General features: G+C 39.4%; 1 protein-coding gene across 1 annotated transcript; it reads left to right on the top strand.

The window, feature by feature from the left end:
• The first annotated feature begins 4174 nt into the window (after positions 1-4174).
• On the top strand, positions 4175-26573 carry LOC123981722 (ephrin type-A receptor 5-like). Its single transcript, XM_046066818.1, has 4 exons — positions 4175-4400; positions 9766-9830; positions 22811-23531; positions 26551-26573. Exons 1-4 carry the CDS (start codon positions 4301-4303, stop codon positions 26556-26558), a joined length of 894 nt encoding a protein of 297 aa, XP_045922774.1. The 5' UTR covers positions 4175-4300; the 3' UTR covers positions 26559-26573.
• The last annotated feature ends 791 nt before the right edge of the window (positions 26574-27364 follow it).

Here is a 27364-nt window from a genome sequence, read left to right on the forward strand (position 1 = left end):
CATCTCAGTTAATAAAGCAGACGTTGCTCTGGAGGCCTAATGTGTTTAAATGTCTCATCACATATTGCACCCTGGGAAATCCCAGAGTTCCTTGCAGCGGAGGCCAGCTGGTCAAGCCCCAAAGCTGATTATTTTGGGAATGGGGGTGCAATGTGTGTGTGTACGTGTGTGTACGTGTGTGTGTGTGAAGGGGTGGGGGGTGGGAGGAGATTCCTCAACTATATCTCCCATTTCTCCTCAGGGGTGGGTGGTCTGGCCAATCAGAAGGAGTTATTTTAAATAGTTCAATTCTTCACCATCACACTCCCCCAACCTTTACCATTTCATAGAGGAATCGGTAGCTAACAAAATACTGTATAAATGTCTTGTTTATGTAACATTTTGGGCTTATTTTACGGAAAAACAATTATTATTTTGTGTGAATGTTTGTATTATCTGTCAGTAAAGTGTAAAAATGTAAAATTGCAATTTTATTTGATTTCTGTTAACACACGAATATCCTGTATGTGCTACAAAATCATGCTCTTTCTGCAAATAGCAGGAAAGGTGTATTGCAGTTGGAGGACTGAGTCCGTTTTGACTTCCAACTTCTGCAACAGACAAAGGTGTCTTTATTGCCAACGACAAGGTACTCCATGCCTCTGTGTGTGTGTGTGTGTGTGTGTGTGCTCCACTGACCCTGCCTGACCTTGTTTTCCCATTCCCTCCCCTACTGTCATGAGTGGGCAGACACAAAATCACAGCTGACTGTTCAGCCCCCAAGGTACCATCACATCTGATTGCACCAAACCACTGGTTTTGGGAAATGCTTTAATATGGCACTGTGCTATAGTGAAAACAAAATCATGCCCATTTTCACATTTTACATTATATTATCTGTGTTTCAGTTTGTTGTGGATATACTAGATGATGTCACTAAACTTAGTGCTACTTTATTTGACAAATCTTTCTATGGACATCACAGGAGTTATTATGGTAAAACAAGAAGTAATAACATGGATATATATATGTGGAATCAGTAGCTAACAAAATTTTGAACCTTGAGCATGGTGGAGACCAAATCAAAATAGTAGGACAGCAACTGTTGGACTTTACATTCACCAAGACTATGACCAAAATACGATTTCAAATGAATGCTGATGTTGCTCCCTGTTGTTTGCTCCAAAATGTTTTGATGTTGTAAAATGATGTTTAATGCATTTGGTTTTCTGAGAATAATAAAACTCCATTGTAGCAGATCTGGAAAGAAATCTAAACCTGATGTCACATCATGCACTAATTTACCAAACACCCAAAGGACCAAAAAAAATACAACCCAAAATTACAAGATGCATCACTGATGGCTGACTGTTAGGGGGTGGTTTGAGGTTTGGGGGTGGATTTTTCTTGCACTTTCCTCCGCAGACATTTTATACAATTAAACCGACGACACCTCAGAAAACAACAACAGTTTCTGGCATCGCAGAACCACCTCCACACCTGCTGTCAGTGCTGATCAGACCCCTACACATCTACAATACACCACCACAACCATAACATTACACCTACAGTTAAGGTTGTGCTTGGCAAACAATGTTTATCATCAGCGGTGAAAGAGGCAACATTTGAGATTTGAAGATGCTCAAATGTGTGACCAAAATAGAAGGCGAGGATTCGTGCATCAATTGGGGTTGACAAAGAAGGTAACAGTGAGGTCCCAATGTGTGTTTCTAGCTTGGGTGAGTGAGGAATTAAACAATGTATGGATGTATGCAAGCCTGTATGTAGGTGTATGTGTGTGTGTGTGCGTGTGCGTGTGCGTGTGTGTGCGTCTGCGTCTGCGTGCGTACACAAGGAGTGTGGGAGGTGTCACCAGGGTAAAGCCACAGGAATATCACCCACAATCCTTCAGTGATCAAAGATTCTATCACACCATGGAGACGAAAAGAGGCAGAAAAATAACAGCAAAAACTGAGAGAATGAGTAAAAAACAAATAGAGATAAAGACAGAGAGAATGGCCTGGAGAGAAAGAGAGAAAAAGAGACAACAGTACAGTATGCATTTGTCCACAGGTAACAGGGAGAAAGTGAAAGAGAATAAATATGATGGTGAGAAATAACAGAAAAGGAAAATTGTAGCAAAATGGAAATCAAAGCCAAGATGCCATTACACAATCATTAAATGACATCTTACAGTTTTATGATCCCACAGATAGAAATTAATTTAACACACTTTGATGAATCATGATAAGACAACACTGCCTTACAGCTTTAACTTTGCAGGAGGAGCCTTGAAGAAAAGAATATGTGGCAGAAAGAATGTTTTATTTCAACGCATATTTAACCAGAAAGCAGACAAAGAACAAACTGTCATTCACAGCTACAGTGTAAAGAGTTGGTGGAGGGTATATGTGTGTGTTTGTGCAGGGGATGGTGGTTAATATTCAAACTTCAAAGGTGTGTGCACATATACTCTACTGAGGGACTCATTAAGGTGCTTAAGGGCACATTTAAGAGAAAATGGTTACTGTTTAACAGTGTCTGTATAGCCTGTTCCACTTTTTCCTGGTGCAATGAATCAACTGGCTGAACCATTTCATACATTCCTATTTGTAAAATTGGTATTGCTTTGTTTAAATTGGTAATCTCAAGGTCAATCTCAAATTGCACTCAGAGTCTTTTAGCCAGAGAGGAGGAACTAATCGCTGAAATCACATCCTGAAAACCTTCAGACTCATAGTTATGGTGGAAGACAACTAAATGGCACTACTGTAACAGTACAAATATGTGTAATTAGATAAATATCAAAGCCACAATGTGGTTCGCCGTTACAAATGAAAGAATGTTAAGTACAACGGAGAATGAGAACATGTAGGGGCGTAGAAGCATCAAAAATGCCTTTAAGAATAAGTAGATCTTGACATGAGATGTAAGACACTCAACAGAGTTTGCTGACCTGGCCCCCAGAGGGAGACTGTTCAATAATGTGAACCAGGACAGCAAAGCTTGATCGCCACTCTTGAATAGAAAGAGGATTATCGGAGTGTCCTGATGGCCCCCTGGTTAAGATGCATATCCTTGTCCCTTGTTTATTTCTGGCCAGGGACATTTTTGCATGTCGTACTCCTCTCTCTTTCCCCGTGTTTCCTGTTTTTATGTTTCCCCGTCTGTGCTGTCACTAACAAACAACGCCAAAATTCAAAATAAATATTTAAAAAAAGAACAACAATACCATCTAGTGAAACCAACAATGGATATCAGATGAAGACTAAAATAGGAAATATTTCACAGTTTGGCAAGTCTACACCCCAAATTCCCACCATGAGATGTCATGAAGCCTAATGTTGTCCAATAAGCCCACGACAAAGACTGAAAAAAATGTAGGCAGACAGAAAATGCTGCCTGGCCAAAGTATGAAAAGAAAATATTGATGATTTCTTTCATACATCTTGCCTTTATTGTTGATGGTATGGCGCTTCACGGCCACATGCATGCACAGCTGCCAAATATCAAATCACAGCTTTACATCCATGATTATTTATATGCTCATTAGGCCAATGTAGCGTAGTCTTATCACCCCTAATATGACATGCATTTGCTCCTCACAGTGGAGTTACTTCTGCATTCACAGTCCTAACTTTTGAGAGTTGGGGTGCTACATCAGGATAAAGAGGGTTTTTATTTTTTGAGTGATATTCCAATAACTGATGAAATATTAGGCTAAACACATCTCACTGGTAATACAGTTAAGCTATTGATCATAAAATGCCAAGCTTGTGACATTCTGCTCTTAAAAACTCAATAATCTGAAATTCACAATCCCCATCCTCCAATTCATTGTGGAGGCATGTATCAGAAAGCAGCATAAAAAGTTTCATCATTAAATGTTTTTTTAATGACTGGACCTAGAGTAACAAGGTTTATAACTAACAAGCTCGAAAAGCTTAGGTACCATAATAGGTAGGCTACCATAAATAAACGACGTTACATTTTGAAGTGGTACTAAGAGTGAAGATTAATCCATTATCATTTGGAGTAACGAGTCCCACAGCAATAGGGTTCACCTGTGGAGGGTCCGTGATTGGAGAGACTTGCGCTTCACTCCGCCCCCCGGCGCGCTGCCCGCCTCCCCAAACCCAGAGCGCACCAGTAGGCTACCTTCCTCTACCCGCCGCATAGTATGAGCTCCTCTGTCTCTGCGCGGACGCATAATGATACAGATGGTTTTATTACGGTATCCCGCTTTATGGTGACCGAAACTGCTGTTGTTTAGGAAAAATATCCCCCCCCCCTGTTACCAGTTGTGTTTTTTGGATGCGCCATGCAGTCTCGCTGGTGGAGTTGTGGCATTCGGCTGGTGGCATGGACGTGGGTTTGGAGTCTGGCATTGCTCGGAGCATTGTGCATCCCCGCAAACGAAGGTAAAACACGCACAGACACTTTCGGGTTAATAACACCGTTGTTTGGTGCACGGCTGTGCTTTAATCGTCACTGACAAGTCTGACCGCTTAAAGGTCCGTCTTCTAGGCTACCTCTGCCCCAGACCGTCGGTCTTCTTTTGGCTGGCTGTAGATTTCCAACGCCGTTTGACCAAAAAGGAGGTCGCCAATCAAATGTATTTGAGCACATAATATTTATGTGCTGCGTCCCCACGTCTGTAATGACTGTGTTTTCCGAAGCGGTAGAAGCTGAAATAAAAAAAAGACCTTTGGACAGAACGTGCGTCTCTGCAGATAACCAGTCATTTGAGGACTTGACAGCGCCGTGAGACGCACGGAGTGCTGCAAAAATCACAGTACTAGTCCTAAACGTTTTGCAGCGTGTAAGGTGCTCACACTGTTGAGATGACATTAACACACTTTGTGGTATTTAATAAAAAAAAAATAAAAGATAAATACCCCTAATGGAATTCTGCATTTGATTGAATTGGTTTTGTGGTATAAGTCAGTTTTAATTGACTCGGTGGTTTATTTTAATCTCTTAAAATAATGTGAACTTTTGGGCTTTCGCTGCGATATTTCTCTTAAAGGGTTATTTTAGGTTTAGTCTAGTCTGGCATTCTGCCTCTAAAGATGCTGACTGAATTCTTTCACTTGTGAATCCTGTCAACATGCCTGACAGTTAACGACTTCAGATTGCAGTACTCTTAATTCTCAGATATTAACAGTTTTATTTGGAATCATAATTTGGCGCAGACAATTCAGTGCAGTGGATTGCAAACTGTTAGCTAATCAGTTTTCATCTTAACTGAATGCACCTGCATTCCCCTCTACTAAATGCCAAATATGGATGTGGCTTAAAATAAGAAAAGGGAAAAGAGTAAAATGTATGAAACAGTTAATCGAAATTGTTCCCACGCCATTGTAGCAGACAGCAACATTTAACAGCGTGAGATGAATGCCATTGTTTGGGGCTATTAGACAGCATTATCCGGGAAAGAGAGACGATTCATCAACCTGCTTATTCTTCACATGACAGATTTATTTGGTCAGAGTTTAGATTCACAAAAGTGTGTGTGCATCCTGTGGCAAAATATAAAAATAGTTAACATTCACCTTGAATTTATTATGTCTTTGTATCAGCTTACTCTGAAATAATTCACTGCACTTGGGTTTTGGGCTTTTCTATTTGTGCTTCATGGGATTGAGTGATTTTTGACACAGGTGCAAACTGACAAAGGAATCCCACAAAAGAGTTAAAAGTGTAACATTTCACCAAAATCAGGTAAAGGAGTATATTACTTCCAAAGTACCAATACTGATAACTGCATTTTGAAATACTTGAATTCCCATTTGGTTAAAACACAGCCTTCAAGCTTCAGGCTGTGAGGATTGTGAATCAATGGCAGACTGGATCTTAAGTTAGTGTTTTGACTGCAGTGAATGAAGAGAGAAAGAGAGAGAGAGAGAGAGAGTGAAAGAAGTTTGCATTGGATCTCTTCAGACACTTCTTCTTCTAATGTGCTAGTGTGAAATTTGACTGAAAAACCACAAACTTCTGCTACTTATACAAAACACATCAAATAAAGCCATAAAACACCTAACCCCTGGAGAAGCTTTTGCCAGAGGCTGCCATTCAACACAAATTTCAGATTCATTTGGCACATATTTGCATTGCAATGGAGAATCGTACATTGCATGAATAATTGGAGAGGAGGGTGAACCCCATAATTAAAGTAACTGCTATTCTCTCATTGGGGTAATTTATTGTAATTGAAAAAGTAAGATTACACCATTTTTTATCAGGTTTCAGATATCTTTCAGGAATCATTAGGGACTTTGGCCACTTGCCAGTCTCAAATTTTGTCTTAATAAAGAGAGTTACATCAGGCTGCATGCTGAGTTGTGCAGCGTGATGTGTCCCCACAGACGTAACTCATCCAGCAGTTTTTTAAATTAAAGTGCACCTTTAATTTGCATATGTATGCTAAGTTTGTACCCCAAATTAAAGGAAAAAAAGTGAACAAAGAAAAGTTATGCTGCCTCCTTAATTACAGTATATTAACATTTCTCAAGTAGTGAGGACAGTTATCTTGCAGTGAGGCTCCATCACTGATGAATGATACTAAGGAAAGAGCCGGATGTCTAACATCTGCTTCAGAGATTGTTATTGTGTTCGATTAACAATGTCTGACTAATGAGGATGATCTGGGGTGAATGAGCCTACACTTTAGAGTTTAAAACCCATCACTTTGCTTTTTGTTGGTAATGGTGTTGATCAAACGAGGCTGGTGGATTTGGGTTAATTACAGTAAATGGCTTGAGAGAAGTGCATGTTTGCCTGTGTATCTGTGCGTGAGAGTTAAGACAGACCATTAACCCCGGAGCGATTCGAGCTAACATGTAAATGCCACAATCCAAATAAAAAAAGAACTAAAGAGACTAAGGCATTATGGGAATTACAAGTTTAATACTTTAACCATTGGTTTCAGAAATAGGAGGTATGATGGTTTCAGACAAGATTGTATTTGCGTTCGCTGAGGTCAAGTTGGGACTTAAACCCATCACCTACAAGATTGCTAATAGTGTGCAATTGAAAATGAATACCCAGGCAGCCTTGTGCCTCTCACATCAAATATTAAGTTGTTATTTCAAGTTTTATCAAGTTTTATAAGTATGCCCCATGCTGAAAATCCACTAACTCTTCAACATATTTGCAATACTTAGAGTATCCTTGAAATAATGTCACTGCAAGACTTTAAATCACATCATTCATTCAGTGGTGATGACTTTTATTAATACGTTCTGTAGATCACTGTCACGGCTGAGCTCTAACTTGTTAGGTGGTTTGATCCTTAGAGAGAGTGAGAGTGAAAGAGGTAACACATCCCTTATGATCTAGTTCAGCATCACTTATTTCTTCTTTATGGCCTAATTAGTTGTCTAATCGCCTCCTAAGGACATCTTTTATTATTCTCCACAGAGCAGTGGAGACAGTAAGACTAGTGTGTGTGTGTGTGTGTGTGTGTGTGTGTGTTGGGAGGGGCTGCATAGTGAGTGTGTCTCAGTTACGGAACTAGCTCTCGCTTCATATGTTGACATGGACAGTATTTATGACATTAAACCTTTGGATGATTGACAAACAGTGTTGGTGTTTGCTCTTTATCAGTGTTACGCCAGGAAACTTCTCTAGTTGGCAGCTGTAAACAGCGGTACAAAGTAACACTTGCAATGTTAAGTCAGCAACATATTCTCAACCTGGCTGGTCTGTGATGCTCTATGAAATTCAAACAAAGAAAGGGGCAAAACATCTAATAATGTGCCCAGCTTTCTCTCTATTGAGCACTTGCATGTTGCATGTTATTTTGTTATTTACTGTGGGAAAATAATTAACATATCCAATCCCAAAATTTCAATTGAGTTAGTTACTAATATTGTGAATTGGCATGTAAGAATATTGGGCACATTTCTTATGATTGTGATTAACAAGAAAAGCTGATATTCCATTATTTGCCAGCTTAGTGCACCAAAGAAGATGGCTGTTAACTACAGTTGAAATCGACAGTGGTTATATCAGGGAAAAGAGTGCATAAACCCAGCCCTCAACTTGATGCAGCATACCATTAGAAGAAGTACTATTAGTAATAACTATATGAAATGCATGCCTCGAAGAATCAGTCAGTCTCCAGCACCTGATTTTGGTGATATTGGTTGGCTTGAAGTTTTATTGAAGCACAAAATGCACAGTGAAGTTACTGTATGCAATGAGGCCAGGTGGTTAAGTGTCCTGGATAGATTCTAAAAGGGAGATTTCTAAGACCACCTAGCATGTAACAGACACTGCTTTGCTTCTATTAGTGCTACTCTCAAATGTCTAACTCTTAATCTGCTCCCCTTTCATGGAGACCAAAAGGTTGACAATGGGTCATTCAGTTGGACTTTCTCTTTTATTGTTTGAGTACACACTGTGTCAGACACAGAGCCTACCAAACGTTATCATAGATAAGATTAAGAAAACTGAACTCCAGCCTGACTAAAGCTGAGTCGCGTTTATGACGGTGCATGTCATGTCATGGCAAACTAAGACGAGTTTTGAAGCTGTTGCAAGAGAGCCTAAAAGGACATACACCATATGTTCATTGATGCGTTACTGTACTCAATGCCTGTGAAAATGCTGGTTAGGAATTTTTCACTTTGTGTTACATTGTGTAAAAACATCATCCAGTAACTGAAACATACTTTGGACAAGTTGTCGTTCAGCATTCTCATGAACAGGCTTCAAGCTGAGCTCCATGCCATATCATCATCAAGTTTTACATTTATCCCAAACTGTATATTCTGTGGTAAAACACAGAGCCACCAAAGAAAAGTTGCCTGACGACATGTTCATGGCTTTGACTTTTGCTTCCAATGTGTCCACAAATTCCTGTTTGAGCTCACAGTTGCCTCAGCGAGGTACACATTTGACAAGAACTTTTGTGGCTTTGTTGTAGAAGTATTTGGACACACTGATAGAGAAGATAAGTCACAACTCACAAGACTACACTGTCAGAGGAGTTGGAAACATGTTTTGTGGAGTGCAGTGGTCAGGTAATTGCCCCTGACAGCTTTAAGCAGAGAGGCTGAGAATGGAGGATTTTAATAGATCAGTTTGAGCTGAGAGCACTTTTGGAGTATAGAGTTGAGTGGCAGTTTTTGGTCAACAAGATACACAAAAGTGCAGCTCTAGTAAAGAGTGTGACTAGATAATAGCCACTGTTCTTACCACAACAATCCACGCTATGCCAAGTGTTATGTCAACTCTGACCCATGAAGTGACTTGGCACTTCAATGCACTAAAAATCTGTCTTCATTTAAAACCAGTTTACTACCTTATACAAATGGAAAGTGCTCCTTATTCTGTCTGCCTATAAGAGAGACACGCAAATCCATGAAGAAATGGATAAGAAATTACGTTACAGTACCTGTCCCAAGATTTGGTCTGAGGAACAGCTCCGGAGTGAATTTACATTATTTACGAGTTCTTTCTTTATCCTCATTTTGTGATTAAGATTATGTCAGTTCTCAAAACTCACATTTGAATCTGCATGGCAATCAACAATTGTTATGCACCTGGGACAATATGACCTTTATCAGCTAAATACCTATAATGACTGATAATGGTTTAATCTTTGGTCACATTACTGAGTGCACGTCTAGATGGAAACACACTATGAGATTGTTAGACGCTGGGTTAAAGGACTTGGAAGTCAAAATCTCAGATATGTCCTTTTTGGATTTTGTTTTGATTCATTGGTTGGTTGGTTGTCTATACTCAAGACTGTCTGTGTTTTAAATATTTTAACAGTGAACCTGCTGGATTCTCGCTCTGTGATGGGAGATCTAGGATGGGTGGCCTATCCTAAGAATGGGGTGAGTATGACCATAGCAAAGATGTTTCACTTGTTGATTAAAATTACCTTTTATGGCTTTTGTGGTGATATTGGTTGTCATTTGGAGGCACATGGTTTCTACTTTCTACTGTTTTTGACCCAGTTAATATACCTTATAACATGAAAACACATCAAAGCTATGTTGTTTAAATATCTTTGTAGTATTTTCGGGAGATTCTTTAAATCCAATCATTCATCTTAACATTAACATGTGTCACATCTAAAACAGCTAATACAGTTTAGGTGGTTTAGACTGTAAACTCACTTACTGTGTATGACAAAAGACACCTGTAACTTTATCATGTAACACTAAAGTACAGGCCCTTCATTTGTGTTATAAAGTTTAAAGGTCATTTCCTTTCCAAGAACTCCCATTCCATTATCAGGGTAAATTCAATTCATGAATAAGATATTGAAAGTTGCCATGGAATATTGCAACCAAGTATTTCCAGGGTGAAGGCTAATTAGAGAATGACTTAAGACAGTTGGAAAATAGTTATTTTGTGGTATTTTATAATATATTTTAATGAAAATGATATAGAGTTTTAAAAAATCTATTAACGTATTCTGGAGTTTCAGCACTATCTCGACTCATGAGACAGTAGTTCACAGCCAAATCTGCCACCTTTCCTGGGAAAAAGGTAATTCCCCAACCTTGAGGGGACTGATAATGCTGTGGTTGGTTTAAACAGTAATTCATTTGTGCAATAATTTGATCCACATGGAAAATCTCTCATATAGTCACAATTACTGTTGGCAAATATGCAGCTATACACGCCGGACCAATAGTGCTGACCATAGTGTTTTCTCAGCCCCTGGTTATTCAAATCACAGCCCACTCTGTGGCTGTATGTAGATCGGAGAGATAGTGCTGACAAAAGCAGCCGTATGCGCAATCATATTAATGAAGATGTGATTATGGTGTGCGGTTTCTACAATGCAACTGCATAAATAACTGAATTCAGGGAGGGAGAGAAAATAAAAGACGTGATAAGAGAACATAAGGATCTCATAATGACATTGTGTCTCGTTAGCTGTTGTGTTTTAATAAGCTACAGTTTAAGGTGATTAAAATGTCTTTATGTTTCTATTGAACGTGTTGTCTGACACTGAAATGACAAACATGTCTGACATAAAAATTGTATTCCCTGTTTGGCATTTTAAATTATAAGTTTGCCATTATAATTCTTGCGATGTTCAGTATTTGTACGGCACAACCCAATCTGCAGCACACTCTTGCACGTTCTCCACACGCACAAACACACATTCACACTTGGCAGCAGCACTCTTCCTAAATAAGATGTTGAGGAGGCACAGAAGTTGTTTGTTTGTTTTATTTATTTATTTATTTTTTTGTCTCATGTTCCAGATGGTTTGTTTCATCCCTCATTTTCTCCTCCTCCATCCCTATCATCGTCTCTCCTCTCATTCTTCACTTTTTTTCTGGCTCAGCTCTCATCCCTGTCCCTCCCATCCTTCCTTGTCCCTGAACATTCATTTGACTCCTTATCCTCATTTTCTTCTTATTCTTGTCATCTGCTTGTCTTTTTATCTCACCATCTTCTCTCCACTGCGTTTGCTTCAATGTGCTTTGAAAGTTCTTGAAACATGCATTTAAGCAAAAAGGAGATGGAATAAAATAGGTGCTTTAAAAAGTGTTTGAAAATTGATGGATGACCTTGAAATGTTATGACACGTTTCAATGAACAGCATGATACTGACACAGTTGCTTGAAAGTGAAGACTGTAGATTGTAAAACATTAATATTTTGGTTTAAGAGCTTAAGTTGTCACTGAAAACCCTTCTCTCCTCATCTACGACAAGCTCCTTGAACTTTAGTGTTTAGAGTTAGGGCTTCTTCTCTTTTTTTATACACAAGCGCATTATAAACAGAAATTATAAAGGCCTTAAGAAGTGCAGAATGTTGAACATGATTCATAACTTATTTTGAAGATACAGAAAACAGGGTCATAAGGAAGAAAACAACCACGAAAGTTACTTAAAGTTCTACATTTGACTACAGGTAAAAAAACACTAGATGCTATTTTAAAATTTCATAATTAAGGACCGAGCAGCGACCACTTCTGTTTTACTTCTGCAAAACAGAAGCCCCCACCTCTCTGTTTCACCCAGATGTACCAAATTTGGGAGGCACATGCATCATGGCCAGACTTTTAAAAAAGCCTCTTGAAGCAATACTCAGCAACAGGAAGTCAGCTGTTTTGAATTTATTATCCAATTTTAGGGCATTTTTTGCTATTTACAGGCTCCGTACTTTAATGAACTCCTAGAGAATTCATCGAATCGACTTCAGATTTTGGCAGTGCGATCTGAAGACCTTTGTGATGTTAAAGTGTGAAGCTTTTGAGTTTTTGGCAATTGTTGTGCCAGTGGCGTGGACAAAATTTTTATGCTTTGCCATGAAACAGGAAGTAGTGTGTAGATGGACTGTAGATGGTCATATATATTCAGGCATAGTCATTGGGTCACTTCCTGGCAACAGGAAATGACATTTATTTTATTTTGATAGGCTCCTTCTAGCAAGTTGACCAGATCCATCTCAAATTTCTGCAAAAAAAGCCTTATGACCATGATGATTTTATTCTGTGAAGCTGGTGTTTTTTGATATTGTATAAACTCATTTGCCATGGAGAGGCATTATTCATCATAAAACAGAAAGCTGTTTCTTGAGAGGCTAAAGATGCTTGAAAACTCATTAAACATTGCAAAGACATCAGAAGGGATGTATTGTGTGTTCTGATATAATTCGTGAGCATGGGTGTGGAATAATGGTATGATAGCGCCCCCTACAAAATTTGGGAGGCGATGTGTCATCTCAGTACTGAAGGAAGCCCTTTGAAGCCATATCCTCAATCCAATAATATGCAATTTTGATTTATTTTTGCCCATATATCCTAGAGAATTATTGACTTCAAATTTGGGCAATGCAATCTAAAGACCTTTGCGGTGTTAAATTGCGACGCTTTTGAGTTTTCTTTTCCATGGCATTGGATTTCCATGTTTTGATGTTTCACATTTAGTACCTGTGCTACCTCTGCTCTCCATCATCAGATCTTTCCCAAATTTCAGATGTAATTAACAAGTACCAGACTAGGGACATTTACATGCCAATTTGGAGTCATAGTTATTGCGCCACCTAAGTAGGATCTGAGGCCACCTCCTCTCCACCATAGCAAGCTGAAGAGAGGACAGGACACACAAACACATAGTAGGACAAAACATTCAGAGTGTAGAAAAAACAAATACACAGAGGGAGAGAGAGGCTGAATGTCCTTATCATCCAGATCAAAGACTGGCTTTAACTCTCCTGTGCAGTGTCCACACCTCGACGTGGGAGGTACAAGCACCCCCTCATTGCTGCTTGCAGCAGTTTTAATTAGGATTGCAGTCGGTTAATGAAAGTTTGTACTAAGCATTAATATTAATACAGTGTTTGACAAAAAAGGAAACATGAAGGTGAGAAAAACATTGAACAACTTGCCCATAGGGAATATTTGACAACCATATGTCATCTAATACCTCTATTACCTGTTCTAAGGCCCATGATTACCGCAATATGGAAAACAGGGACTTTGAATAAAAGTGGAATCAATTGTAAAACGCGGAATATCGTGGAGTCAGCCAAACTATGGATGCATTTTATTTAAATTGTGGTTTCTGTAGCATTAAAATGCGTTTTTTTGTACAGCACAGCCAAACAAACAGAAAAAACTATACTGCTACCTTTTTGGTGTCATTTATGGGCACAGCTTCTGTTCTCTGCTCTGTGTTTCACTCAGTGCAGGACTCAGCACCCCCTGCTCACACATCATCATATCGAAGTCGGCATGCTAGCAAGAGCTCATTACTTCAGTAAACTCTCAAAAGTGCAACCACATCGGCAGATGCAAGACATAAGCTTGTTAAAGACTTCATGGCTGTATGGTCGGAGTCAGATATTCCAATAGAAAAATTTAAAAAGCTGCATTCAGTCAAGTTTTGTAATAGGGCTGGACCCGAATATTAGAATATTCAATTGTTGGGTAGGTATTTGATTTTCATTTTTGGGATTTCTTGTGTTTTTTTTCCGCACGACTGATATCCATCTCACAGCAGTGAACATAATGCTCCAGTTCACATCAAAGAGTAAATAAAGTGCCTCAGCTGCGTGGCAGCACTTTGAATTGAGTGGTCACAATGGCAGTGTGGCAGTTACAGGGTTTATCAATTTCACAATTGCTTTATTTCATCACAGATAATCACATTTTAATACAACAATAAATAAAATATTTGATGTAGTAGTAGTAATAATAATAATAATAATAAAATAAATTATTGCACATTTGAATATTTCTATATGCATATTTTCATGCTGCATCTAATATAGTAATAGTGATTAAAATTAAAGTTTATTTTATATTTTCTTATTGAATTGTTGAAATTTTACTAGTCCACCACATGATTATATTATATAATTATATTATCACTTTTTCTGATGACAAAATGTGCTTAAATTGTAAAGCACAGATTTGGGGGAAAAATAAATACGGATTTCATATGGCCCAACTGTTCCCACTGTATTGGTGGAGTGCTTGTTCAGAGATTGGGTGGGCTGCCCATCATATGCTATTTGGTGGATGCTTTTATCTGCTGCTTCTTCAAGCATTTTGAAGGGACGGGAATAAAGTAAAAAAAAGTCACAAAGGAAGATGCCACTAAAGGGATGGATTCCACATTATGAAAAATGCAAAATAAATTATTTTGCTGTCAAATCCATCTGTCTCCATTAGTTCCTATCAGTCTGACAAATCCAAGAGCCATTTTGCTCTGTTCTTATCCGAACATTAGTAGACAAAGTCCATTGGGCCTGTAAAGGCCCGAACACACCAAGCTGACCTAGAAAAATGTAGCACTGACAATTGCTGACTGATGAAACTCTTTGGTGTCGCCTTACATCACCTCAGTTCTTCTGTTAAAACTTTCATTAAATGAAAAAACAGTGTGTAGCTGATGGCTAGTTGGCGGCTGACATGCACCATGCTCTGAGCCTGCATGAGAACAAAGGGGCAGTAGAAAACCTACAGATTCGGTGTTAACCAAAGACAATCAGCCCACCATTTTCACCTCCACTGTCACTGTTAGAATGGACTTGATACATGCTCAGAATATGAACTGAGAATATGTCCGTATCAATGCAATTGCAACTTAATTGTGATCATTTTCAATAAATTAAACGCCAGTCCTGTAGTTTAGTTGTGGTTTACATAGTTTTTCAAAACTATGTTAAGCAGGTCATTTTGATTTACAGTATACTTTTTGATAACGGCTACATATATGGTAATATTGTAAAACTGGGTTTGACCAAGTATGTTATGTATATGTTGTTTTATGACGTAATTAAATTCATGTCTGGCAAAATTTTGATATTAGACCGATGAGCACTGATACAGTTGGCAGCTTTGCACAAGCTGCTTAAGCTAATGTTCCTGTTAGCTTCATTGACTGACAGGACACGCTACCTCACCCTCTCTGAAAACTGGATAAAGAGCTTTTCAGATGATAAGCTCAAACAATGATATCAAGTGCTTAAAAGTTTAATTGGGAGATTCCAACAGCTGTCTGTCTTTCAAACGCCGCTGCTGAGACAAAAGTTGCCTAGCTGAAATTGATAAGAGGAGATCATCATTCAGCCCTAATTTGCCCACAGTCTTATGCTATGTTATGAAAAAAATTGGTTAGGCTGAAGAACCATTTAGAGAACTCTCTTTCATTGACTGCCTCCCCTGATACCGCAAGCGCAATTGACTAAAGATAGCAGCAAGCTACTGTAGTATTAAAGGTGATGGCCTAATGACAGGTAAAAGTTGACTTGGAGTGTTAAGGTCCTAAACTGTCTGTCCCTACTGAGGAAGGTGAGTGGCTGTTTTTGGAGTGTTTGCTCAGGCCCCATCCACACTACTCCCATTTTTGTTTAAAAAGGGAGTTTTAAAACAAATATGATCTCCGTCCACACCAGTGTTTTAGCTGCGTATCAGAGTTGATCTCTGTCTATAATCAAATGACTGAAAATGCGCATCTAGTGGCTGTTCACATACACTGGCCATGCGTGTGCCAGTGTAAACATGACACAGATGGTTTATTCCATAGTTACAGAAGATTTGGCGAAAGAGTAAAGTACTACAGATGAAGAACAGCACCAGATATTTTTTTCCATGGATCAATAATGAGCTGGGACTTTTACTGAACGGCCGTGGCGGAGGAAAACAGACTGGGAGTCGTCGCAAAGTAAACAGCTACACGCACAGTAGCTACAAGTGTAGGCTATAAGTGTTATTTGCACAGTACAAAATATTTTAATAAAATTACCAAATCAAAAACTCTGTCAGTAGCATCGTGTTTCTGCTTTGCATGACTGATAAGACCCAATCAGAGAGCCAAACATGAGCGTCTGCGTCATCTTTTCTAAAGCCCTCCGTTTTTGCCAGTCTGTACTAAAACGCTACCCGGAGTTTTAAAACGAAAAATGGGGTTGGCAGCATTTTCAAACTTCTCCATTTAATGTCTTTTTATTGCCGTTTAAGTCTGGACAGTAGGTGGAAATGTATCAAAAGGTCCGCAGTAGTGTGGATGGGGCCTTAGAGCTGAGAATGCTGAGGGAAGACAAGGGACAGAAATGATGACAAAGATAAGAGAATGCTGGACATTAGCTAAGGATAGGTGTGACAGGGAAGGAAGGAGAGAATCAGAACTTGGAGACAAGAAAGAAGACAGGAGCCAAGTCAGAAGCTGCAAGTAGAGGAGGGTGAGATGGGGTGGAGAGGCGATCAAACAGTATTTCTGGGTTAGACATAAGAGTGGATAATTAAAGGAAGAGTAGAGGACACATAGAGGGAAAATGATGATAGACATGGATGAAATGGAAAGGCAGAGAGATAATGCACTAAAAAGGGGATATTAGAGAGAATGAGATGGAGGTAGGAAGAGGGGGAAAAAGGAGGGGGATTTCTTGTATGGTTAAGGAGTGCGAGGGACAGTTCTATTACAGTGTTGCGACGGTCATTGGTAATGGGTGGAAATAATAAGTTGGAGACAGCTTTGTAGACTTAGAGCCTGGAGGGCACTCAGCACAGCCGCAGGGGGTCTGCTGACGGATGTGACACACGGACAGACACGCACTCCCACACACATAATAGTCAACAAAATAAACACACACACTAATGAGGAGCTAGAATGATGCCTATAGAGACAGTTCAGTGTAAGAGTATGAAATGGAAAAAAAACATGCAGAGGTGAAAAAGAGGTTAGGGCTGCGTGAGAAATTAAGAACCTCCGATTACTGAGACCATTTAACACCACTGGGACCAAACTCTCAATCTGTTAGCTTTTTAAGTGTACACATTAAAGCATGAATTCTCCCAAATCACCCCAAAAACATCATAATGATAGCTGCCACCCTAATGTGAGCAAATGGACTTTATTGATGTTGCTCGGAGGTTTGAAAAAATACCTCAGAAACAGCCCTTTAGGAAGCAATGTCCTGCTTGTTCAGGATAATTCACATTCTTTGCTGTCAAAAATTTCTGTAGGAGCTGTCCACAGCAAACTGCACATTATTCTGAAGAACTGGGAGATTGTTTTAAGGAAACAGCAGAAAAACATTCAGTGGGTAAATCTGAATGTATGCGTTTGGCAACATACAAAATGCCCTTTTCTTGGAATTTGGGTGAAATGACCCTTTAAGAAGAGGTTGTGTAAATTGCATAAAAGTGAAGTTGGGTGCACTGAATATTTCAATATCACACTTTTTAAAACAAATATATGGTGAATTTACAGAATCATTCAGAGACAAAGAGGCAAAGTGGAAATAAATCTACTGTAAAATGAACATGGAAAGAGTTGGGTTTTAAAAGGTACACTGCTAGTGCATGCTTTTGTTTCTGTAGTTCCTCACATTAGCATGGGTGATGCTGTTCACGCAGCATTTGTATGTTGCTCCCTGCACCGAGTCATGTGTTTGACCTCGGAGGCCCTGGTGTTGTGTTGAATAGTGACGGGAGAAGGTTGAAGAAACACACACGCAGCTCTCACCTTCACTCGTCTGTACTGAATTACTTTTTAAACAATGTATACAAAAACATAGATCTATTCAATATTCATGCACGCAGGACCACAGTCACCATGAGTATCTTCTTAATGCATTCTAAATTGTATTTTTAACTAAATTACCAAATGAAATGTAAATAGTTTTAACCAAAGTTATCACATGATATGTTAATACTCCTTTTTAACTGAGTTCCCATATAACACTAAAATGAGATGTACTTTTAACATATCCACTTATTCATTGTCTCAGCCATGACATGGACTACGCCCTTATAGTGATAAATATGCACATAAACCTTACAGCAAAAATATGTAGACGTAACAGTAACTAGCTTAAATACCAACCACAAAGTAAACACTCATGTATGGCGGGACTCGGACATGACGGAGCCATGAGGTCTCCGGCTGCTAGCATACACATCGTCTCAGTTAACAAGAAACTCTTTGAACAACAAACACGTGCAAGAACGTCTCAATCACTCAGATAAAACCACAGTAACACTGTAATGGGGTATCAACATGTGTTCATAAGTTGACAGTGCTTTGTGAGTGGTAATTACCTTAAAAGGGGAATAGTAACGGGAGAAGTTTGAAGAAACACACATGCAGCTCTCGCCTTCAGTTGTCTCTATTGAATGAGGAAGAGAAGCGCGATCCCACTACTGGAGCCCCGAGGCATTACCAACACATCGACGAACAATTAACCCACAGAGACGATCAGTATCCTCTACCTGCATACCACTTCTTAATATTACTCGCTGTATAGTTTTAAACAGTGACAAAACTTAATACTCATTCTAATATAAACATTAATATAACAAACTATTCCTGCGATGGACTGGCGACCTATCCAGGGTGAACTGCCTTTCGCCCGATGTCAGCTGGGATTGGCTCCAGCCCCCCACGACCCTGTACGCAGGATAAGTGGTTGACAATGGATGGATGGATGGATAACAAACTATTGTAAATGAAATGTCCTGAAAATGGAATACTGTAGTACTGTAATAAACTTCAAAATGAAATTAACTTTTCAAATTAATTCTTTGATATCCATATGAATTGTAAATCATTCTGTCACATAATCCTTTCACACTGGCCCACCTAATACCAAGTTTTAGTTAAATATCCTACAAAATAGGCACTATGCTTTAAGCATTTTTTGCCATCAATAATACCACTGTTTTATACTTTAGCTGTCTAACGTCTAGCTCCTAACTTCCTGCTAAATGCATCACATCAGGGAAGTAAGGATATAATTTCATGAAACCTCCTCTAACTTTAATGGAAAGTGAGTGTATCAGTGCTCATTTACTTGCAAGTGGCTCATTTTAAATCATTGTCTGATGACTCTGTTGAAAGATTTAGCTTAAGCAAGTGTCAACACTGGTAATACAGTAGAGCTGCCGAGTGGGAGGACTTCCAGTAGCAACAGTGGCATCAATGGCAGGCCCGCTTTATACACAAATACTGAAGCCATTTGATTCCAGGCAAAACCAGAGAAGGTCATCTGTTAAACTCCTGCTGGACTACCAATAATGGGGTGTGGGTGTGGGTGTGTTAAGCTGTGTAAATCTCAGAACAGGCTGGTGGATCTGTGTGATCTAACCAGTAAGAGGCTTAATGTCTGCACTGGAACTGACTGGGACTAGGGATAGGGACTCACACTAGAACGCACCGATCTGTCTGCATCTGCAGTGCACTTGTCGGGACCCTCGTTAACGTAATGCATTTACTGTAAGCCTAACCTTAACTCTTAAACTAAGTGTCAACCCTCAAACTGCCCTTTGAGTACTGAAGTTGGTTATAATGCCCTCAGTCTCAAGGTCTGAAACTCAAAGACTCTCAAACAGGGATGCACCGAATCGTCCACCGAAATTAATCATCCGGAAATAGCACAAAAAAAAGCACTTTTGGTGTTCAGTCAAAAGACCGAATAAATTTTATCAAAAAGTTACATTAACATGTTGGCCCTGTGGAAGCATTTTAAAGTGTCCAAGAAAGACGCAAAAATCGTCGTTTGAAGACACTGTTCTGCTGAATTGTCTCTTATCACATCCACTCCATCTGTGGCTGACTTCTTAGTCTGACCTGATTTGAGTGTTTCTGTCACTTGTTTCTAGGAAGGCGATTAAGCTAGCCGCACCTAAATTTGGAGTGCACACGTATTCAAGCCTTTATGGTAAATCCACTGAAACGGACCAGTGCAAGCTGACAGTTAGCGTCTTTATCCTGTCATTTTCTTTCTTTACAAAGACAAGTGTTGCAGTATGAGAGTCCTACCTGAAGAGAGTCTGTGAAGTCTTCATGTTACGCGATACGAGAACCACATACATCATTATTTATTATTTATATATGATGAATTTAGCGCGAGGATACACATGTGACATCATCCGGTTTTCAATATTAGGAGTCTATACAGTATGGAAATAAGATTAATTGGATTATATTCACAGAAAGTATAAAACGTATTACGTGTGTACATTAAAAGTAAATGGACCCTTTACCGGACCCTCAGGGCCTTGGACCCACCTACCATAGTCTCTCCAAATCCTCTGGGAAACACTGAGTAAAAATCACATTTTGACAATTTAATTTATGCAATGGTAAAAAAAAAAAAAGGCAAAATGAATGGAAAAAGTTTGAATGTACTTGTACTGCGTTCGGCATTCAGTGCATCCCTACTCTTAAAGATACACAAATGGTTCAGGAACATAATGATAACAGAAAACAAAAGAGGCAGACTAAAGCAGAGGGGGATGAAAAAAAGACAGATGGAGAACAAGCCGGAGAGAAGCGAGAGAAAAGGCAAAGACAGAAGGTTGTACACAATGGCTACAGCAAGGATTGATTAATATGGGCTATTAAGCTATAACACCAGATCATAGTCTGGTCCCTCTGGCCATATTACAGTGACATGATGAAGCGCCTGTATTAGCCATGGGAGAGTGCTAGTGATGCAGATAATAGCCACGTCCCATGAGACATGCAGAGGGAATTAATGCTGCTGTCTGATACACACAGAGGCATGGATGCAGACGGTCTCTCTCTCACACACACACACACACACACACACAAGCCTGAACACTGTCATTTACATATATGCATAGGAACAGGCAGGAATAGATACACTCATACGCACACTTTTAGAGGTATGGTTATACAGTACGCATAGATGAACACACGTTTAAGTGCACAGTAATTATTTTTTTCCTTGACTACAACTCCACCCTTCATCCAGGGTAAATGCATATATACGCTATAACACTATCTCATTCTTTTCTGTCTATTACAATAGAAGGAAATGAGGTGGAAGGGATGAGGATTATTCTGCTATCTACACCTAGCCACATACACACACACAATCACACACCCCTTGTATAATTTCCTTGCCACTGTTAAGCCTTTGCTGCAACTCATTCTTACAACATTTCCAAGGTTCTCAATTCTCTGTACATCTGGGTATGATTTGAAGTTTCCCAGTGCTAGATATGATTACCTAACATTCCAAAATACTATAAGCATGTTTAACAAAAGACCTTTTAACAAACTTAGCCAAAAGTTCTCAGATGTTAAAAGTTGTCTAAGGAGCTATACAAGAACTTTGTCTAAATAAATAACTGAAATTGCAAAAATTATGATTTTAAATCTGAAATTGTCTGTTGCAATTTTGAAGTACTCATACTTTACTAGACTGTCTCCATTTTATACTACATACATTTACTAATTACTTTTCAGATTGGGATTTTGCATAAACAAAACACATGACAAGCTACAGACACAAAGCAGATGTCTCTAAGGGGATGACAGTTCCATCAAATGACATTTCAACTCTAAATTTCTTAAATATTTTCATTTCAACAAATGTTCGAGGCTCAATGGGGTAAAATAATCCAGTATTTTACACAGTCACAAAAAAGGTCCAAAATATGAATAAAAATGTGTTTCAGAACTTTTCTTCTTTTCTACCCCAGTTTGGGATTCACCATGACCACATGTCTGATATGATAATATACCAGTCACAAAGGATGATTTACTATAGAGCAAGTACTTTTACTTTGATACTTTAAGTTCATTTTGCTACTTTTGTGCTTTTATTAATTGGTACTTTTACTTAAAGGTCCAGTGTGTAATATTTAGGAGGATCTACTGACTGATAAAATATCCATAACTATGTTTTCAGTGGTGTATAAAGACCTTACATAATGAACCTTTATGTTTTTAATACCTTAGAATGAGCGGTTTATTTCTACATAACTGCGGGTCCCCCTTAAGCTTGGTTCCCCTCTTCATTTCTTGACTGGCTACTCTCTGCTGTCTCAGATGATGACATCTTTTGTCCTGTGTCAGCCACTGTAGCTATCCTATGCTCTTTGAGGTGGGTGGGGAGTGGTAGACTAGACATTAGCATTTTTTTTGTCATTTGTTCAAATCCCGACAGCAATCAATAAGTCAAATGCTCTGTCACAAAAATGAATAACTCCGCTCTCTGGGGCTGTCGCAGGACTGTAATAAGCACAGCCAATCACTTACTTTGGTTCAAATGAAATTATTGGCTGGCCTACCCGCTTGTCCACATCCCTACCTGCGCACAGTCAGCACCCATTGTGCATGAAAATGTGTTAAGATTTTTGGAGGGAGGCCAGAAGGGAGTGGTGGGATTTTTTTCAGTTGGATTATGTCACACACACAAGTAACTGAATATGTCTTCCACCTCGGTCAGTCAGTGGCAAAAAAACCCATGATGTTCGATACCCAGCTGTACTTCCCAGTTACCAAAGGGAAGTGATCCTGTTAGTTTTATCTTTCCCTATTGTGACAATTTTTTGATACATATTGATATGATATTTTTTGTCTCAGTGGGAGGAGATCGGCGAAGTAGACGAGGACTACGCTCCCATCCACACCTACCAAGTGTGCCGGGTCATGGAGCAGAACCAGAACAATTGGCTCCACACCAACTGGATCCTGACCGAGGGTGCCCAGCGGGTCTTCATCGAGCTCAAATTCACCCTGAGAGACTGCAACAGCCTGCCTGGGGGGGTTGGGACCTGCAAGGAGACGTTTAACATGTATTACTATGAAACGAATGGGGACGAGGAGGAAATGGAGGATGGAGAGATGAGAGATGGAACGGGGATGACAGAAGAGGAAGACAGGGTTATGAAGGAGAGCAGATATATCAAAATTGACACCATAGCAGCTGACGAGAGCTTTACCGAGCTAGACCTAGGGGACCGCGTGATGAAGCTCAACACGGAAGTCCGCGATTTAGGTCCCTTGAGCCGGAAGGGCTTCTACCTTGCATTTCAGGATTTGGGGGCCTGTATAGCTTTAGTGTCTGTGCGTGTGTTCTACAAACGCTGCCCGTTTCTGGTGAAGAGTTTAGCCGAGTTCCCCGACACCATCCCGGGCTCAGAGGCCTCGCAGCTGGTGGAGGTAGTGGGCCGCTGCGTCAATAACTCCCTGCCTTTATACGAGCCTCCCAGGATGCATTGCAGCACCGAGGGTGAATGGCTGGTGCCCATCGGGAAGTGTGTGTGCCAGCCAGGATTTGAGGAAATCAACGGATCCTGTCAAGGTGAGAGGGGAAAGTGTGTGTGTATGGAGTAGTGCTAAAACAATGAATTTAAAATTTGTCTGCGTAATTTTGATAATCATTTGGCCAAAAGTGCCAAACAACAAATTGAATATGAGAATTTGCTGCTTTTACTTTTTTAAATCATTGTCACGTTCATGTTCAAAAATGTTCATGTTCACATTTTTGGTCTTTTTAGGTTTGTGAGTGCACATGCATGTGTGTTTCCTATGGGTTGCTATCTTCAGCCTGTTTGTTTATTTTTATATCCATGCACATAGTTTTTGTTTTTAGTATTGTGTGCTTTAGTGTGTGCATGGATCTGTTTATTCTTTTATTAAGAGTGTTTTTTACTGTGCGTGTGTGTGTGTGTGTTTCCCCCTAGCTTAGTAGAGGGTATTCCCCAGAGCCCCACAGCACTTTGCTGCTCTCATACAGCCGCTGTTCTGCTCTGACACGGGCCCAAACATTCCCATCGTCGACCTTAACTGCCATTTCCACGGGCACCAAGGGCCTCTGTGTTTTTTTTCTCCTTCACTCCACTCCAATCTTCTTCTGTGCTGTCTTTAAATTACTACATTTTCAGACGTGCACACTAGACTCTCAGTGGCACAACGAAATTTCAGACAAATTCCAGAGAACAGTTATTATGGCAGCTTAAAGCTTTGTGGCACAGAAAGTTGAAATGTGTTATTATTTGGTAGCTCATGAGTGTTTTGTCTCTTCCCACAATGCCCTGCTGAACAAGTGTCGGTCTCAAGCAATGAACTAAAACTCTACAAATTCTTGAACAGTACATGCAGAGATTTAGTTCACATGTACATGACATGAGTGAGTCTGTATGTGCTGTGTAATAAATATAAACACAGCTTGTATGATTACATGCAATGGACACTGGCTTAAATATAAGAGGAGGGTGGTTGGTTGTGTGCAAGGCAGTAGTGGTTTTAGGGGAGCACTTCATGTATCTGATTTTCAATTGAATTCATCACACAATGCCTCCAGAAGATCCTATAGTAAATCCTGCAGCCTGTTGCAGCAGCAGTGTCTACGTTCAAACTAGTAATAATGTAAATTATTATGGTATAACTAGCTTATATAAAACTAAATAAAAGCCGAACCACCACGGAGATGAGTTGCAACATTGTTCTAATAACAACTAAATAGTTACACATGGGGCGGCGCGGTGGTGCAGTGGTTAGCACTGTCACCTCCCAGCAAGAAGGTTGCAGGTTCAAACCCAGGGTACCTGCCTTTCGTCCGATGTAAGCTGGGATTGACCCCGTAACCCTGTACGAAGGATAAGCGGTTGAGGATGGATGGATAGTTACACATGGTGTAAATCCTGTGTCACAGAATTATACTCACTAATGGTAAAACTGCAGTTTTTCTGCCTCACAGCATAATGTTTTAGTAGTTGCATGTTATTGCACAGTAATCCAGTAGAAACCTGATATATTGAAATGAGATAGCTCATTACGATGTGCCACAATTCCAAGTGACACTTGCAGCCATAAAGCTAATGTGCATGGTTAACATGACAATGGAACTCTATCTTTGATTGTTGATTGACAACTTGCCTTTACATCCCAACTACTGTAAAACTTCAATTAATAGCTGAGTCCCAAATAGCCCGTTTACTGGCCTGGTGTTGGAACTCATTTTGACAAATAAATGCAGGTCTCGATTAACCGCCTGGTCTGGTGTTTATAGAAGTTCTTTGGATGTGTAAAACATCTTCAAACCCACTGAGTCACCCGCTGTAGCTGCTACTAAGCTGCTTTGATCGTTAATACAAATATTAATGTTTAAACGAATGATCAATATGTCTGTATGGACTTGCTACACATCGTTAGAACGGTTAGATTCTCCACAATTCAGTCGTTCACTTCATTTAATGGAAACATCGAGCCCCGAAGTATAATTCTTATTTACCGGTGTAACCAGCATGGTACAAGAGATGAAGAAAAAAAAAAGTGCAGACACCTGTTACCTTTTAAAGTGCTCTTTCAGTCCGAATGTGTCTGTTCTGATCAAAAGAATCAAAACAGTTTTTCATAAAAAAAAAATTAATCCAAGTTGTGAATCCTGTCATGTGCATTCCATTGCTCTCTTCTCTCTGTTAGTTTTTAGTAGCCTAGCTGATTAGTTACAAACTAACTAATAGTTACTAGCCTCTAGTATTGACTTTATATCCTGACTTAGGAGAGAAATAAAGTCTGATTTATACTTCTGTGTCGAATCGACGGTGTAGCCCTGTACCCTACGCAGTAGCCTAGGCTATGCCGTAGCCTGATATGCACCAACCTCAAAAATACACCGCCAACTGGCGTTTGGTGGTGTAATTACAGAATGGATACACCGATGCACAAGGATAAATGCATGGCTAGACCCGACGCAAGAGTACAAATCACGCTTTACACATAGCTGGTGCAACCCAGTGCTTGCTTTTTACAACCAGCATATCTCTTAGCTATCAGTTCATTATAATTATGATCAGTTCATTATAATCAAATGGTAAAAATATAGTAGCTGTGTAACAAAGTGAGCACCATCTCTATTTTAACTTTGTCAGACATTGAGTCTCTGTGGGGGAGATCATTAGGACATAGCTGTCAGTATGCCACTGGCCTGCCTGGAGTCATACTGCCACAGTCTGTACAGTCACACGGACTGTAACAGATCTGTGGCTGTAGTACATGGGTGCTGTTTATGTCAGGGCCACACAAAAACAGACTGTACTCATGAGTAATAAAAAATAATTTTGGGAAAGGAACACCGTTTTGAAGATGTTATGTACTATACTTGAGAGCACTACTACTGTACTCAAAAGGGATGTACATGTGGAAGATTATAAATGTGTGAACTTCAGAATTACACAGAAAATTCAGAATTACACTACATCTGCAGTAGTTTCATAAAAATCATATGGCTTTCTGTGCTATGTATGCATATTTTGTATATAAAGAAATGTATTTTTTTAATCATGGGCTCTTGGACTGAAAAAATACTGCTTTTTTAGCTTGCTAGCAGCATTGCTCTAGGGATTGCCATGGACCTTCCACCACTTTGGGGAGCATAAAGGCCTGTACCAAAGAAAGTATCCTATCCATGGCTTTGGTGACCTCCAGAATTTTCCTCCAGCGCCACCTTAGGGTTGACATTTGTGGTTCAAACTGAAATATCTCACGTATAATCATGTAATTTGTTCATGTATCCCTTAGGAAGGATTGCTTTGATGATGCCTTAACATTTAATCTAGTGCCATTATCGTGTTAAAATTTACATTTGTCCAATACCTTGGTTAGGACAAAATTATATACCCACAAATCTAATGACAATACCATCAGTCTTAGCTGTATTTTGTGTTACTGGTAATTGGCACATATTAGTATGTTATACGCTAAATTAAGATTGTGACCATGATAAACATTATACCTGATAAACTTCAGCATGTCAATGTGAGCTTTAGGATGCTTAGGATACACAGTACAGCCTCACAGAACCTTGGAGTGGCTTTAGACTCGTAGTCTTGTGATTCTTAAGTATGGTTATTTGAAGTAAAAGGAACACACATTGATGATGCTAACAGTAATACATTATTCACGGTATATTAGCTGCATGTGCAACACCTTTGTTAATATACACTGTGGTGCGGTTCTAGAAAAAATTGTTTTAGTTGCAAATTTGAAATCAAGCACAGAATCTTCATTTATAGGGAATAGACAAATTGAAGTACATAATTTATAGTAATGTATCTTTTCCCTTTGAAATGTGGATATATTATCAGCATTATCATCTGTATACCAAGTATAAGCATATGTTACAACTATATT

The sequence above is a fragment of the Micropterus dolomieu genome, linkage group LG13, assembly GCF_021292245.1.
Source record: "Micropterus dolomieu isolate WLL.071019.BEF.003 ecotype Adirondacks linkage group LG13, ASM2129224v1, whole genome shotgun sequence".
Lineage (NCBI taxonomy): Eukaryota > Metazoa > Chordata > Actinopteri > Centrarchiformes > Centrarchidae > Micropterus > Micropterus dolomieu.